This window comes from Gopherus flavomarginatus, chromosome 10 (assembly GCF_025201925.1).
Source record: "Gopherus flavomarginatus isolate rGopFla2 chromosome 10, rGopFla2.mat.asm, whole genome shotgun sequence".
Classification (NCBI taxonomy): domain Eukaryota; kingdom Metazoa; phylum Chordata; order Testudines; family Testudinidae; genus Gopherus; species Gopherus flavomarginatus.
In genome coordinates, this window is record NC_066626.1 from 46413890 (window position 1) to 46431109 (window position 17220).

General features: G+C 42.2%; 1 protein-coding gene across 6 annotated transcripts in view; it reads right to left on the reverse strand.

Annotated features, from left to right (window-relative positions):
- CSRNP3 (cysteine and serine rich nuclear protein 3) overlaps positions 1–17220 on the reverse strand; it is a 162819-nt gene that overhangs the window by 4359 nt on the left and 141240 nt on the right. For all 6 annotated transcript variants that reach the window (XM_050916859.1, XM_050916856.1, XM_050916860.1 and 3 more), the window contains exon 4: positions 1240–1536. In XM_050916859.1, coding sequence (XP_050772816.1) covers positions 1240–1536 — 297 coding nt within the window. The remainder of the gene's footprint in view (positions 1–1239; positions 1537–17220) is intronic.

The following is a 17220-nucleotide window of genomic DNA, read 5'->3' on the forward strand; positions in this document are numbered from 1 at the left end:
ATAGAAACTGGGACACATTTTAAATGAGGCTTCAGTCAAGTGTGGATACTCTATTGTAGACACAATAAACTGTAGGCTGAAAGAATAGAATTTAGATATCTACCTGCCTGATTGGATCCATAAATCAGGTACTGTAGTTAGATGCCTAAATTTTATCCTTTTCACCTACCTGCAATCAAATGCAGGTGCAAAATTAGAGGCCCCCCAAGGTGATCTAGTCCATATCCCCGTCAAAGCAGAACTGAAAACAGTCTATGAATATTCAAGAGGGTAAACACTTGAGGGTAATAGGATGAGTTTAGGCAGATTTAAGAAATTATGAAAAGGAAAATTTAAAGAAACTCAATGATGGTGAGATCTATTGGGCTGTATAAGACCCAATGGAACTGATGAAGCCTCCTTGCTTGGGACATTTAAAATGATCCTGAGGAAACCACCAGTAAATGTACATTAGGGAATACATTTTTGATTGTCGGAGAGATAGACTAAATGACCTAATACCAATGGTCCAGCTCTAGCATTTATGATTCTATCACACATATTAATTGAAAGATGGTAAAACATGCTTCATTTATTGGTTCTTATTCTGAGTTTGGATTTTAATATTTGATTCAAAACTACTTGTGATTATAAATTAGGAAACATACAATCTGAAGTAACTGGAGATATATACTCAGGGGAAAAGATGTACACTATTTCTAAAATAAAAATTTATCTTGTAAAATCAGAAGTCATATAGGTTAGTGCAGCTCCCACTGGCCACGGTTCGCCATCCCAGGCCAATGGGGGAGGTAGGAAGCTGTGAGGGATGTGCTGGCTGCGGCTTCCCGCCTCCACCATTGGCCTGGGATGGCGAACCGTGGCCAGTGAGAGTCATTGGCCGAACCTGCTGATGCGGCAGATAAACAAACTGGCCTGGCCTGCCAGGGTGCTTACCCTGGTGAGCTGCGTGCCAGAGGTTGCTGACCCCTGGGTTAGTGACTCCTCTGTTGGATGTTTGGTTAAAGGCCCATAGAAGAATATGAGGAGCTGAGCATTTGTATTCAGAGGGGAAAATGCCAGTTATTGCACGTCTTCAAACTAATCACAATAAAAACCATATTTTATTTATATATGTATTTATGTTACTGGTTTTGAGACCCACGAATTTCAGCACTTAGTAATTCATTACCCATAATACCTCTGTTGTGAGTTGTTTATGCCCTGCTAGTAAGGAATATCTGTAATATAGATCTTTACCTGGCATTTTATGCCTGCAAGGCTGCAAGTACAAGTTTCTGGATCACAGAACACTCGGCAGTCACAGCCACAATCCTCTCTGGATAGGCGGATGGCCCTCAGCTCATGTTTTTCTTCCACATCAATCTTTTTCACTCCAGAGGCTCGCAGCAGCGCCCTACGTTTTTTTGTTGGTAGGGGTTGTAGAAAGAAGTATTCATCTACTTCTGTGTTGTCTAAATCAATATCATCATCAGAAATGTCATCCAACGTTAAAGTATTAGCCTCTTCAGATTCCACTGTACCATTCTTTGTCATCTATGATATAGAGCGGTTAACACAGTTTTAAGACTGTACACTACCTGAAACTAAAACTTTTAGTGAAAACATATTAATTATAAGGTATTTGTTTGCATGTGAACGATAAGAACACTAAGAATATACAGTATTATACATGGTTCTGTAAAACTGATATTCAGTAAGTCAAGGATTCTTAACAGATTTTCTTCTAAAGAGACTAATTTATTTCAGATGTCATTCCTTTAGGAATTGTCATGGAAATAAAAATAAATAATTGAGAATTCAGATTTTCACCTATAGTTGCAAAATATGAAAGAAAAAACATTAATAATAATATCCCCCATACTGCTAGGAGTGGACATTTTTAAATTATTCATCAGTGCTTTCTGGTGACAGCAAAGAGCTGGACAAGGATTAACTAGAACGAACGGGCAACATTAGTGTTAGGATTAATATGCCCTTTTGTGTATAGACAATACAATCATGGCTGAATCATGACAGCTATTCACAAACTAACCTGTCTTTGCAGGAATAAAAATTACTTCATCAGTGGAGTAAAAAATGGAGACACACACCAGAAGAAACATACTCTTATGCACTGTGTTGTTGTCATTTGAGACACAAGTACCCAACAAAAATATTACCAGAATTAGAATCTGTATGCAAAGTATGTGTGTGACATTCTATACTCGGGAGAGCATCCTGGAACCCCCATATTCCTCATTTTTATATAAGTGTGATCTTACATACAAAGCATGTCTTGTAAGGTATCAGGGGAAAGGTTATGATCTGCTAAAAGTCATTTCTCTAATCATATATGCATATCATTAATGCATATGAAGTTATGAGAACTGTGTTGTCACTAAAACATGCTGTAAATCGGGGAATTAGCCAGATATTAGCTCCCCAGAGGCAACAGCAAGGGAAGTAACCAACACCTGGGTGGGGTATCAATCAACCCATCTACAATTATTGTCCAGCAAGGGAGTAACAATGTAATGACTCACCTGCATGAGGCCACCCCAGGGGAATTGCTCAACCTTGCCTGGAGACTCAGCAATACACCCAGACATGCCTGGACTTGTGTTTTCCAAGCACATGGCCTGAGGGTATAAAACAGACACAGAGGCCATATGCTGGGCCTGGGCCCTTCTCCTGCCCCCACTTACAATGCAAGCAACTAAGGGCATGGCTACACTGGAGAGTTGCAGAGCTGGTGATGGGGTTACAGCGCTGCAACTCACTCTGTGTCCACACTTGCAAAGCATGGCCAGCGCTGCAACTCCCTGGTTGCAGCGCTGGCTGTACACCTGGTCTGCCTGGGGTGTAGCGATTCCAGTGCTGGTCATCAAGTGTGGACACCAAAAGCGCTGTTATTGGCCTCCAGGGTATTAGGAGGTATCCCAGCATACCTTTTCAGCCACTCTGCTCATCGTTTCACACTCCACTGCCCTGGGCTCAGGTGACCCGCCCTTTAAATGCCCTGGGAATTTTAAATATCACCTTCCTGTTTCCTCAGCCAGGTGTGAAGTGCAATCAATCAATTAATCAGTGACCCACGCCCCAAACGAGCCCCAGCATGGAACACTTCCGAGCTGCAGGACCTCATCAGTGTTTGGGGTGAGGAAGCTGTGCAATCACAGCTGCGCTCCAGCCATAGAAATTATGATACCTATGGGCAGATATCAAAGTCCTGGCTGCTAAGGGGCCATGAACGGGATGCGTTGCAGTGCAGCGTGAAAGTAAAGGAGCTGCGCAGTGCCTATTGCAAAGCCCGGGAGGGAAGCCGCCGCTCAGTAGCTGCCCCCACAACCTGCCATTTTTACAAGGAGCTGGATGCCATACTTGGGTGTGACCCCACTGCCAATCCGAGGAGCACGATGGAGAGTTCAGAGCAGGGAGAAGTGGGGGAGGGTGTAGAGGAAGCTGAGAGTGAGGCTACTGGGGTGGAGGGAGACACCCCGGAGTCCCAGGAGGCATGCAGCCAGGAGCTCTTCTCAAGCCAGGAGGAGGCTAGCCAGTCGCAGCAGCTGGAACTTGTTGGTGAAGAAGAAGCAGAGAAGCATGTTCCCGGTAAGCAGATTTTATTTTTAGGATGGAAATGTTTTGGGAGAGGAGGGTGGGTGTTATGGCTGCCTGCATGCATGCCTAAATGTGGAATAGCCCATTGATTTGGTCTATCACGTCTCTGTAATCAACCTCAGTAAACTCTTCAAAAGTTGCAGCCAGAGCGTGGGCAATGTGCTTGCGCAAGTTTATAGGGAGAGCCACCATGGTCCTTGTCCCAGTCAGGCTAACTCGTCCGCGCCACTGTGCCGCGAGGGGTGGGGGGACCATTGCTGCACACAGGCAAGCTGCATAGGGACCAGGGCGGAATCCACATTGCTGTAGAAGACCCTCCCTCTCTTCCCAGGTAACACGCAGCAGTGATATATCTGGCAGTAGAAAATCCTGTTGAAAATGTAGGGATAGTGTGTTCAGTGCAGGTCCCTGCTCTCTGCTTTCCCCAGTGCAGGTCCTCAAGTAGCTGCTCTCTGCTTTCCCCAGTGCACGTCCCCAAGTAGCTGCTCTCTGCTTTCCCCAGTGCAGGTCCCCAAGTAGCTGCTCTTTGCTTTCCCCAGTGCACGTCCCCAAGTAGCTGCTCTCTGCTTTCCCCAATGCACAGAAACCCCAGTGAGCCCTCAGGCAGTTCCCCTTCCCAGGTGAAGTCACGGCAGAAACACTCACCCCATTGCTCGCCATGCCTTTGCTGCCGTGGCCTCTCTGTGCTATGCTTGGTATGTGTAAATGATGCTACAAATAGTCTACAAACTCCTTCACTGTGATAATAAACAATGTAGCCTCTGTATTAAATGTTTCTATTTCTGTTATTTTAAGTGTCCTTGAATACTCCAGCCCTATCACCGCCTACGCGAAGACTACAGAACTTGAGGAAAAATTCTAGAAAATCAAAAGAAGATTTGATCAAAGCAGTTATGAATCGGTACGCCAGAGACAGTAAGAGGCTGCAGGACTGGAGAGAGAAAATGCATGAGTGGAGGCAAACACAAAGCAGGAGAAAGGAATTGGCTACCAAGAAAAGCACAAAGCAGCTGATAAGCCTCCTGGCTCGCCAAATGGACTGTATTCAGTCTCTCGTAGCCATGCAGGTAGATCAGTACCATGGTAACCCCACCCCTCCCAAAGCTCTCTCCCTTGTTCCCCAGTGTTTGCACAAAACACACCTTTCTCCAGCAGCCTGGTTCTTACCACCACCAGCTGCCCCCAACACCTGTACGTTCACCTACCAGCCCTGAGAACTACAACCCTTACCCTATGCACTCAACCCCCATCACGATGCAGCATATTAATCCTGAAGTGCAGCAGGCATTGAACAGTAATCCAAGCAGGACATATTCAAACCTCTGAATGTACAGTCCACCACCCTACCCCCCTGCTCTTTTATGTACTGTATTTTGAATAAATGTTTTCTTGGCTTTTAAAACATTTTTTATTATTGCAGAAAGTGAGAAATACTGTACCCAAAGGGAAAAACAGGCACAGCAAAGGCACCAAACATTACTGTTGGCTTTCAGCCTCAAATTGCTCCCTTAAGGCATCTCTAATCCTTGAAGCCCTTTGCTGGGCCTCTCTAGCAGCCCTGCTCTCTGGCTGTGCAAATTCAGTCTCTAGGCGTTGAACCTTAGAGGTCCAGTCCTCACTCAATCTTTCACCCTTCCCTTCACAAATATTATGGAGGGTACAGCACGCGGATATAACAGCGGAGATGCAGCTTTCCCCCAAATCTAGCTTCCCACAGAGACACCTCCAGCACGCTTTTAAACGGCCAAAAGCACACTCCACAGTCATTCTGCACCAGTTCAGCCTGTAGTTGAACCGGTCCTTGCTCCTGTCAAGCTTCCCTGTATACGGTTTCATGAGCCATGGCATTAAGGGGTAAGCGGGGTCTCCAAGGATCACAACGGGCATTTCGACGTCCCCTACTGTGATCTTGCGGTCTGGGAAAAAAGTCCCGGCCAGCAGCTTCCTGAACAGGGCACTGTTCCAAAAGATGCGTGCATCATGCACCTTTCCAGGCCATCCTGAGTAAATGTCAGTGAAACGCCCACGGTGATCCACAGAGAAATACCCCTTCCGATTAATGTACTCAGATGCCAGGTGGGGTGGTGCCAGAATAGGAATATGCGTCCCATCTATTGCCCCTCCACAGTTAGGGAAACCCATTTGTGCAAAGCCATCCAGAATGTCCTGCACGCTCCCCAGAGTCACGGTTCTTTTTAGCAGGATGCGATTAATGGCCCTGCAAACTTGCATCAACACTATTCCAACGGTCGACTTTCCCACTCCAAACTGGTTCGCTACCGATCGATAGCTGTCTGGAGTTGCCAGCTTCCAGATTGCAATAGCCACCTGCTTCTCCACTGGCAGGGCAGCTCTCAATCTCGTGTCCCTGTGCCACAGGGTAGGGGCGAGCTCAGCACACAGTCCCATGAAAGTGGCTTTTCTCATCCGAAAGTTCTGCAGCCACTGCTCGTCATCCCAGGCTTGCAGGACGATGTGATCCCACCACTCAGTGCTCGTTTCCCGAGCTCAAAGGCGGCTTCCATGGTGCTGAGCACGTCCGTTACTGCCACAAGCAATTTAGTGTCTTGCACGTCAGGCGAATCATTATCATCGTCTGACTCCTCACTGTCACTTTGGAGCTGAAGGAATAGCTCCCCTGCCAAACGTGATGTGCTGGCAACATTCATCAGCAAGGTCCTCAGCAGCTCAGGCTCCATTTGTAACAGAAATCGCGCTGCAGACTCACAATGGCGCCAAACTGCTTGGAATGTGTAGCAAAGCACCACGGGGCGTTGGAACAGGAAGCTGAAAGACCTGCACCCTTCCGTCCCCTTCCCACAGCCCACAGCGCCAAAATGGGACGAGGTGCTCTGTGGGATAGCTGCCCCCAATGCACCACTCCCAACAGCGCTGGTAGCTGTCAGTGTGGCCACACTGCAGCGCTGGCCCTACACAGCTGTACGAACACAGCTGTAACTCCCAGCGCTGCACAAATGTAAGTGTAGCCATACCCTAAGACACTGAGAAAACAAGATTCAAACAGAGGAGATTGGCCCAAGTTTAAGGTATTGCCCAGGTATATTAAGGACTGCAATATCCAGCAGGGTGAGAAAAACTGCTTAATCTAGATGTTGCCCTGTCTAACAGGGTTGAGAATTTAGACTGCGTGCTTATATTTCATTACTTTTGGTAACTAACTCTGACTTTTTGTCTATCACTTAAAATCTACCTTTTAATAGTCAATACTGGTACAGTACTGGCTGGTACTGGCACAGACTATCCAATAAGTTCCTGGACTGCATTGCAAACAACTTTTTATTTCAGAAAGTTGAAAAAGCTACTAGGGGGGAAGCTGTTCTAGACTTGATTTTAACAAATAGGGAGGAACTTGTTGAGAATTTGAAAGTAGAAGGAAGCTTGGGTGAAAGTGATCATGAAATCATAGAGTCTGCAATTCTAAGGAAGGGTAGAAGGGAGTACAGCAGAATAGAGACAATGGATTTCAGGAAGGCGGATTTTGGTAAGCTCAGAGAGCTGATAGGTAAGGTCCCATGGGAATCAAGACTGAGGGGAAAAACAACTGAGGAGAGTTGGCAGTTTTTCAAAGGGACACTATTAAGGGCCCAAAAGCAAGCTATTCCGATGGTTAGGAAAGATAGAAAATGTGGCAAAAGACCACCTTGGCTTAACCATGAGATCTTGCGTGACCTACAAAATAAAAAGGCGTCATATAAAAAATGGAAACTAGGTCAGATTACAAAGGATGAATATAGGCAAATAACACAGGAATTCAGAGGCAAGATTAGAAAGGCAAAGGCACAAAATGAACTCAAACTAGCTATGGGAATAAAGGGAAACAAGAAGACTTTTTATCAATATATTAGAAGCAAGAGGAAGACCAAGGACAGGGTAGGCCCACTGCTCCGTAAGGAGGGGGAAACAGTAATGGGAGACTTGGAAATGGCAGAGATGCTTAATGACTTCTTTGTTTCGGTCTTCACTGAGAAGTCTGAAGGAATGTCTAATATAGTGAATGTTTACGGGAAGAGGGTAGGTTTAGAAGATAAAATAAAAAAAGAGAAAGTAAAAAATCACTTAGAAAAGTTAGATGCCTGCAAGTCACCAGGGCCTGATGAAATGCATCCTAGAATACTCAAGGAGTTAATAGAAGAGGTATCTGAGCCTCTAGCTATTATCTTTGGGAAATCATGGGAGACGGGGGAGATTCCAGAAGACTGGAAGGGGGCAAATATAGTGCCCATCTATAAAAAGGGAAATAAAAACAACCCAGGAAACTACAGACCAGTTAGTTTAACTTCTGTACCAGGGAAGATAATGGAGCAGGTAATCAAAGAAATCATCTGCAAACACTTGGAAAGTGGTAAGGTGATAGGGAATAGCCAGCATGGATTTGTAAAGAACAAATCCTGTCAAACTAATCTGATAGCGTTCTTTGATAGGATAACAAGCCTTGTGGATAAGGGAGAAGCGGTGGATGTGATATACCTAGACTTTAGTAAGGCATTTGATACGGTCTCGCATGATATCCTTATCAATAAACTAGGCAAATACAACTTAGATGGGGCTACTATAGGGTGGGTGCATAACTGGCTGGATAACCGTTCTCAGAGAGTAGTTGTTAATGGCTCCCAATCCTGCTGGAAAGGTATAACAAGTGGGGTTCCGCAGGGGTCTGTTTTGGGACCGGTTCTGTTCAATATCTTCATCAACGATTTAGATGTTGGCATAGAAAGTAAGCTTATTAAGTTTGCGGACGATACCAAACTGGGAGGGATTGCAACTGATTTGGAGGACAGGGTCAAAATTCAAAATGATCTGGACAAATTGGAGAAATGGTCTGAGGTAAACAGGATGAAGTTCAATAAAGATAAATGGAAAGTGCTCCACTTAGGAAGGAACAATCAGTTTCACACATACAGAATGGGAAGAGACTGTCTAGGAAGGAGTATGGCAGAAAGAGATCTAGGGGTCATAGTGGACCACAAGCTTAATATCAGTCAACAGTGTGATACCGTTGCAAAAAAAGCAAACATGATTCTGGGATGCATTAATAGGTGTGTTGTAAACAAGACACGAGAAGTCATTCTTCCGCTTTACTCTGCGCTAATCAGGCCTCAGCTGGAGTATTGTGTCCAGTTCTGGGCACCGCATTTCAAGAAAGATGTGGAGAAATTGGAGAGGGTCCAGAGAAGAGCAACAAGAATGATTAAAGGTCTTGAGAACATGACCTATGAAGGAAGGCTGAAGGAATTGGGTTTGTTTAGTTTGGAAAAGAGAAGACTGAGAGGGGACATGATAGCACTTTTCAGGTATCTAAAAGGGTGTCATCAGGAGGAGGGAGAAAACTTGTTCACCTTAGCCTCCAATGACAGAACAAGAAGCAATGGGCTTAAACTGCAGCAAGGGAGATTTAGGTTGGACATTAGGAAAAAGTTCCTGTCAGGGTAGTTAAACACAGGAATAGATTGCCTAGGGAAGTTGTGGAATCTCCATCTCTGGAGATATTTAAGAGTAGGTTAGATAAATGTCTATTAGGGATGGTCTAGACAATATTTGGTCCTGCCATGAGGGCAGGGGACTGGACTCGATGACCTCTCGAGGTCCCTTCCAGTCCTAGAGTCTATGAATCTATGAATACATTTGTTTAATTGTTTATCTTTACCAGTGAGTTTGTATGTAGTGTGGGGCAAATCTGCTCAGGTTTTGCAAAGGCTGGTGTATATCCACTTTCAATTGTTGAAGTGGTGAACCAATTAATAAATTTGCACTGCCCATCTTGAGCAGTGCAAGTCTGTATATTCCTAAGGTACAGTGCTTGGAGGACTTGGCTCTAGTGCCTTCCTCTGTGTGATTCATGAGTGACTCTGGGAGCGTTCATGCAATACAGCTGGGTGTGGGGCTCCACATGAGGTTGTGCTAAGGGATCACAGCTCCTGGAGAGGTTTGCTGCTAGTCACTAGCAAGACATTGTGAGAGACAGCCCAGGCTGGAGAGAGTTAAGCGGACACAGCGGTCCCACAGTTCCAGGCTGCACCCCTTAGGGATCCCGTCACAACATGGAATCAGAGAAAGTTCAAAGTATATAGTGCTGTGCTTTACATTTAGAAACACAGGGATTACTGTACTAGATCAGACCATAGGTCCATCTAATCCAGTATCCTGCCTCTAGCAATAGCCAGTACCAGATAATTTAGAAGAAGGTGCAAGAATCCTGCAATATACAGATGTGCGGCGATCGGCCCCTGTCATTTGGTCCTGATCTATAATAGTCAGAGATTGATTAAATTCTGAAGCATGAGATTTAAAATCCCTCCCAAAAAATTTATCATCATTAATTAGAACAGCTCTGGATATTCTTATTAACCATATAAATGTCCAATCCCTTTTTGAATCTTGCTAAACCCTAAGCCTCAATGACTTCCTGTGGCAGTGAGTTCCACAATCTAATTACAAGCATTTCATCAATTTTGAATTTGCCATCTTTTAATTTCATCGTATGCTCCTTTGTTGATATGAAACAGGAAGGACAGAATTTCCTGATCTTCTTTCTCATTACCATTTATTATTTTATATACTTTATCAAGTTCCATTTTATTTATCTCCTTTGTAAAATAAACAATCCCAATCTTTTCAATCTTTCCCAATCATTTTTGCTGCCCTTTTCAGAGCCCTCTCTAATTCTACAATATCATTTCTGAGAGGGGATGACCAGTACTGCACACAATATTCTAGATCTGGATATACTATGGATTTATATAATGGCATTATATTTTCCATATTATTCACCATCCCATTCCTTATGCATCCCAGCTTCTTGTTTCCTCTTTTGACTGCAGCTGCATATTAAGCAGAGGTTTTCATTGAACTGTCTACAGTGACAGCCAGGTCCCTTTCCTGAGCTGATACAGTTAATTTAAAACATTAATAGGAGTACAAATAGTTTCAAAATTCATTGTTGCTACCAAGCTGCCCATTGACTGAGACTATTTAGATCTTCCTCATTTAAATTCCTCACCGTCTTCTCTGGTCTTGACTAACCTAATTAAACTTTGTGTCATCTGCAAATTTTGTTATGTCACCACTCATACCCTTTTGAGATTATTAATGACTATATTAAACAACATAAAACTAGTCAAAATCTCAAGGCTTCCTGCTGGTAACCTTTTACCATAATGGAATAAGATATCTGGCAAGACTTAACACAACCATCCAAATGTCACCTTTTCATATACTAGCACTCTTTGTCTTAAATTTATAACACTCCAATCCAGCAAACACCACCACAATTGAGTAAGCGCACCTCACTTGAGAGCATTGGGCCAGATTTGCTGTTCCAGCCAAGCTGCCTGGGTGAAAGACTGGGATTGCAAGGGGAAAGGTGGCTTTAATTCATTTTAACATTCCCTGGATCCAAGGACCAGACCAGCCCTTTAGACTGCTCTAACATATGCCTGGCTTCCCAGTTTGAAGGCAGGGTTGGACTAATTTCCTTGTCCATGATGGCGTTCACTGCTTAGTTATCCCTACCAGAGAGTACATTTCTGGGGCTTATAAACATACTTCTGAAGAGAAAACTATTTGACTTGAGAGTGGACCAAATGGCAAGGATTTAAAAACATTTCCTCAAGGAGGGCACATATGGATCCCACAAATTGTACATTCCTTCCAATTTCAAGCTAAACAAATTGAGCACTGTGGTATACTACTGAGATATTCAATATATTTTTACAAACAAAGCAAACATTTCAACAAGTGCAGAAATACAAATTTGTTTTGTCAAGTGAGGCTTCCTTTGTTATTGTTATGAAAAACCCTTTTAAGTGGAAAACCAAATGCATACATTCCCAGTCTTCATCTTTCCTAAGCACAATGATTTCAATGAAGGTATGTTGATTTACACTTGCAGAGGATCAGGGCCCATATCTCTGAATTTGTGACCTCTGTAGGATTAATTCCTCACCTAATGTCACATTTACACACTGCTGTATTTTTCAAATTAAAAAAACACTGAATGTAAAGGAGACAACTTTGATCACACATTCACCAATATAGCATCTTTTGTTTGGATTTATTATTTCAGATCTCTGATGCCACACTTTGAGGCACCAATACACAAACTCAGGGCCAAATCCTGAGGTTCTCATTCCAGTTTTACTCAGACAAAATCTCAAGCCTTGTCCATATTAGCTTATTCTGTACTCCTATGGGAGCATGCTTGAGTAAGGATTGAGTAAAATCAGCATAAGGACCTCAAGATCTGGTACCCAGTGAGTTTATCTGAATATTTTCCTATCCATAAGGAAATATATATTCAAATACATGCCTTACACTTTCATTATAACAACATTATTCTTCATCCTTTTCTGCTTAACCTGCTATCACTTTTTAATTTTTGTTTCAGGTATAAGCATAATACTTAAATTCACAGTCAGTGCATGTGCTTCCAATTCTGTTATGGTTTTTAATGTTTGTATATGGTAAAATTACCATTGTTGCTTAGATATTCCTCCTTCTCTACTACTTAATCCTTCCATCTCTGTTACTCTCTTTCTAGTTGTATCTTCTTTTACATAATGTATAAGGAAGCAGTCCTGTATCGTATCCATATAACTACTGCTGCATTTATTTACTATATGCTCTGCTTTGTCTTAGGTACCTTAAGTCTCCCACTTCTGTTTACAGTTTGCCCTTTGCACAACCTTCTGGATTACAGCTGTCATTTCATGCCATTGTTCAAGTAGTTTAGAAAGTGAATTCCTATCAAGAGTTCACTGTCTTTGTGGCCTCCAGTCTTGAATAGTAACAATCATCGATGTTAAAGACTGAAAAGATCTGACAGATCATTCACCCATTTCCTTGCAAACTCAGGATTAAAGGAACTCCCTGCCCCATTCAAGGAGCTGACCCTCAATTCCCGACTGGCAGGGGGGCATATACTTACTAATAGACAAACAAGAAGACATTTCCTTAGCGTAAAGTAGTATGTCCTCTGTTAATATTTCATCACTACCTGTGTTTCTTACAAAGTTAGACTGCCATTTCTAGAACTTCCCCTATGACATACTATTTCTTCCTCTTTCCAATGTATTTTGACTTTTATAAACAAACTGCAACCTTCAGAGTTTAATCCCCAGTGATTTTCATTTCAGCTGCCATGTCTGTTAGCCCCATAATATTCAAATCCTTTATGGTTAGATACTTCCAGTTCTCTTTTCAGTTATATACAGGTATCTTTAAAACATCTCTTGAAAAACCTTCATATTCTTCTTCTTTTCTGTTTCCCTAGATGTCAGCCCTCTCTGCACTAGATAGCAAAAGATAAAACTTCCCTTGTGAACTATGCTTTAACATATTTGTTGCTAGAGAAGTGTTAGCATGTTTTCCCTGTCCAGTTTACACTATGGACCCATCTATACCAGTCTTACTAATTTGAGCATACAGAACTTTCTACATTAACACACTGCAGTTACTTTCCCTTCCCCCCGTCACAGAGTCATCGAGGCGATGCTTTGGAACTACTCCATACAAAGCCAGTCAGGACTCTGGGCGAGCCTCCACTCTGTGAGCAGACTGTCTCCATGGCAAGAAGCGTACACAGCTTCGACCTTCCTGGGTCCTGGGGAAGCCAGTGGGCCCTGCACCCCAATTCCACAGTCAGATGGGACTCTCAGCCAGCCAGTAAAACAGAAGGTTTATTAGATGACAGGAACAGAGTCCAAAACAGCTTGTAGGTACAGAGAACAGGACCCCTCAGTCAGGACCATCTTGGGGCCAGGGAGGCCAGAACCCCATCTGGCCTCTCTCCATTTTCCCAGCCAGCTCCAAACTAAAACTCTCCAAACCCCTCCTCTGGCCTTTGTCCCTTTCCCTGGGCCAGAGGGTCACCTGATCTCTTTGTTCTCCAACACCTTCAGTTGGCACCTTTGCAGGGGAGGGGCCCAGGCCATTAGTTGCCAGGACATAGGCCATCAGCAATTCTCTGTGCAGACAGTATCACACTGGCCTTTCTAGGACTCTGCGACAATCACACACCCTTATCCCACCAACTAGATACTTAAGAACTGCATAGGGGAAACTGAGAAGCCCACACAGTGTTCAGAGAAAAAATTAAGAACATTCCCACTTCGTTACACCCCCTCAAACCACTTACTAAGCAGAGCAATGTCAATCAGTTGCCTGTACAAAATTAAAATATAATTCTTGATTTAAAACTTAGTTCCTGCTCGTGGCAGCCAATTAAAAAAAAGGCAATTAAAAGCAGTTTAATACAAATAATACAAGGAGAAATTTAACAAAGAAAGTTGTGCTGGCGTAGGGAACATCACACATTTTTATATTACCTAAGGTGATAAAAATCTGTATTTTATTCTGTTTGCCCCCAAACTGTTAATAATTTTGTTAGTCACAACAAACAGTTATTAACTGTACCCATTATATAAGATGTGGTGCTCTTCCTCTGCCTCTTCTCAGTCCAAAGATATGACAGTAGAAAAATAAGTTTTTTTATTCAGAAAGAGAAATATTTTCAAGCTGCTAGCTAGAAGTTTGTATCTGACAGAGCAGTACATGTTTGGAGATGAATACAATAGAGTAGGGAATGATAAAATACAGATATTCTCTGCTGGCCCCTGGATTTGAACATTCAGAGACTTTGGATCTGGAGGTGAATTTTGAGGGAGAGCGATAGCTCAGTGGTTTGAGCATTGGCCTGATAAACCCAGGGTTGTGAGTTCAATCCTTGAAGGGGCCACTTAGGGATCTGGGGCAAAAATTGGTCCTGCTAGTGAAGGCAGGGGACTGGACTCAATGACCCTTCAAGGTCCCTTCCAGTTAGGGATCTGGGGCAAAAATTGGTCCTGCTAGTGAAGGCAGGGGGCTGGACTCAATGACCCTTCAAGGTCCCTTCCAGTTCTAGGAGATTGGTATATCTCCTATTTTTTATTTTAGGTTGGGCTCATGTTTAGTAAAAATAAAATCTGTATCTATGCTGCAACAGTTTAGCCACAAACATGTTCCTGTGTCATGTGGGGATTTGAAGAGGTCTGTATCTTCATATCTCCCCTCCCACGTGAATGATTCTCTCTTATCTGAGTTAGTTTCTGGTGACTTTTGATTAGCACCCTCCAAAGACCAACGAAGAACTGATGATGATCCATGGTTTATTCAGTTATCAAATGCTAATCATTTTCTTTCTAGCAAAAAGATAAATAATTGAATTATCCAGTGACAGGTAAAAAGTTAAGTATATGGAAAAATTGCTATACAAGCTTTTATTCTTGTTTAATTTTTCCTCTGCTTTTATCATCAGTCCTAAAACCACTGATTTGACTCTAATGAATTTAATACTTATAAACATTCCCATATTACATTGGTGTCCAGACTTCTTCTCAGGCTCAAGATCACATGCAGTGGCAGTGCCATGATTTAAACCCAGTCTCCTGATCCCAGTCTTGTGCTCATCTCATTAGATTATGCTCATACCAGTTTGATTTCGTTCTTTGAGTTGTATAACCTGTTGCCTTCATGCCAATATTTTCATCGTTTTCAAATGCTTGCAAGTGAAACTGAAGTTGAACTGGGTGATTGGTAACCAACACATGCTCCTAACAGGATTGTGTTTTTGTCAACAAATAAGTCAGAATCTGCAACATTTGGATCACAGCCTTTAGATCACATAATCCCAAATCTGTCATACGAAAGTCAGTTCTATACCTCAGGCCAGGTAGTGACTTATTACTTATAGTCAAGTCTTTCAACTGCTAATAATCAAGGTTCATTGGCAAGTTTATTGTTACCTTTTCTTCTGCATGGTGACAGCAACTCTGAATTAGATGGCACAGAATAACCACAGAATAAAAAGTGACACATTTTCTCCCAGTTACTGTAGACCACTTCCTAAATAAGCAATTTATCAGCTAAATTCAAAGGGGAGCTTGACACTATTAACGGTCACAACATACATTTTCATGAAAGAATTTAGAGGAGCATTAAATCCCTTTGTGAATATTACAATATTGCTAATCCGAGTAAAATATGGTATAGGGAGAAATAACAGTCTATATTTTAAAGCTATCAGAGTGAAATTCATGGCAGTGCAAAGGACTAAACAAGGGCTGATGTACACTTAAGGCCTTGGTGTGAAATTCGCTTCGCCTCTATAAAACCTGAGAAATTGAACTTTATGCCACACTCCTCTCTGCCCCCTTAGCTGAAAACTTCTCTCCACAAGGGAATCAGGTGAAGGAAACTTAGTTTCTGCAGCAGGTTTCACCAGAGTGCAAACAGGGCAAAATAATAATGCAGGTGAATTTCTTTCCGTTTGAGTCTTGCTGCTAGAACTCCTGGCATCTACTTGCATAGTACACTCAAAATGAGGGGGAATGGCTGAAAAATAGAGACATTCATAATATAATCAAAGGAACCTAATAGACCTTCCTAAAAATCACAGGAGTTGTCCATAACTGTGTGCACTGAAGTATATACATTCTTGAGTTTAAGGGTTAATTAAATTTTTTAGAGCTGCACAGCTGCAATCCAAATATTGAAAATATTAAATCAGTTCACCCATTACTGACATTTCCAAGACAGATGTGAATGCACTGAGCCCTTTCAAACCTGTCTATTGCAGTTACTATGCAGCTAATAGCTCTTCTAGTAAAGTGCTAAACACATATCTCCACAAGCGAAAGGTAAATGCACCATATTCATACCATTTTGTCTTTTTTTATCCATTTTACCTAATTTATATAGCAGTTACAAAATAGCATAGAGATCTTCCCTACAGATATTCAGAGACTAGAAAATTGGACTTGAACATATACTGTTCCTTGTCAGCTATTCTTTAAGCACATTCTCTGATGTCTGTTAGATACTCATAAAAAGATGGAGAAGGCCTGGAATAATGGTTTAACTTTTTTTTTTTAAATGGGAAAAGGGTTGCTAGAATAATCCTATTCCTATACTGCGGTAGAGTAGACAACTAAGTTCTTTTCTGGTGGCTTTGCTTTGGATTCTCTCGTATTCAGGAAGCTCACCTCTGCAATGTGTAAAGCAAAGTCTAGCTTGGTGCAAGGTAAATGCGCTGACACATCCTGGTTCCCAGATCTGTGAACTTTCAAATCACTCATGTCATGCTGGTGAATTTATTGAGGTTACTAATGTTTCCTCAAATGACAATTTGTTAAAGTAAATCCTCCCATGTCTCTTTCTTGTAGGCAGGATGATTTTTACGCTCCAACTCAGCAATTAGAATTTTCACAAACCACTGCTGATCTGTTAACAATGCTAGCATGCCAAACCTGCCCTGTGCTTAAATGGTTAAAATAATCTTTGTCTTTTTAAAAATAATTCTTTGATTTTAATAATATGGCGAGCTAAATAAGAAACTACTATTCCCAGCAAGTAAAACAAAAACAACAACAAAAAACAAAGTACCTAACATAGATCCTCACTCCTTTTATCAGACATTTTCATCTCTGAATGAGGTCCACAATATGTCATGTTTGCTACCTAGGAGTCCACATATTTGATGCAATGTAGAAATTAACAAACCAGGAGAATGGAAATAAAACCTATTGATTTCTTTCTTTTTTAACATACAGCTTTTACAGTAAATTA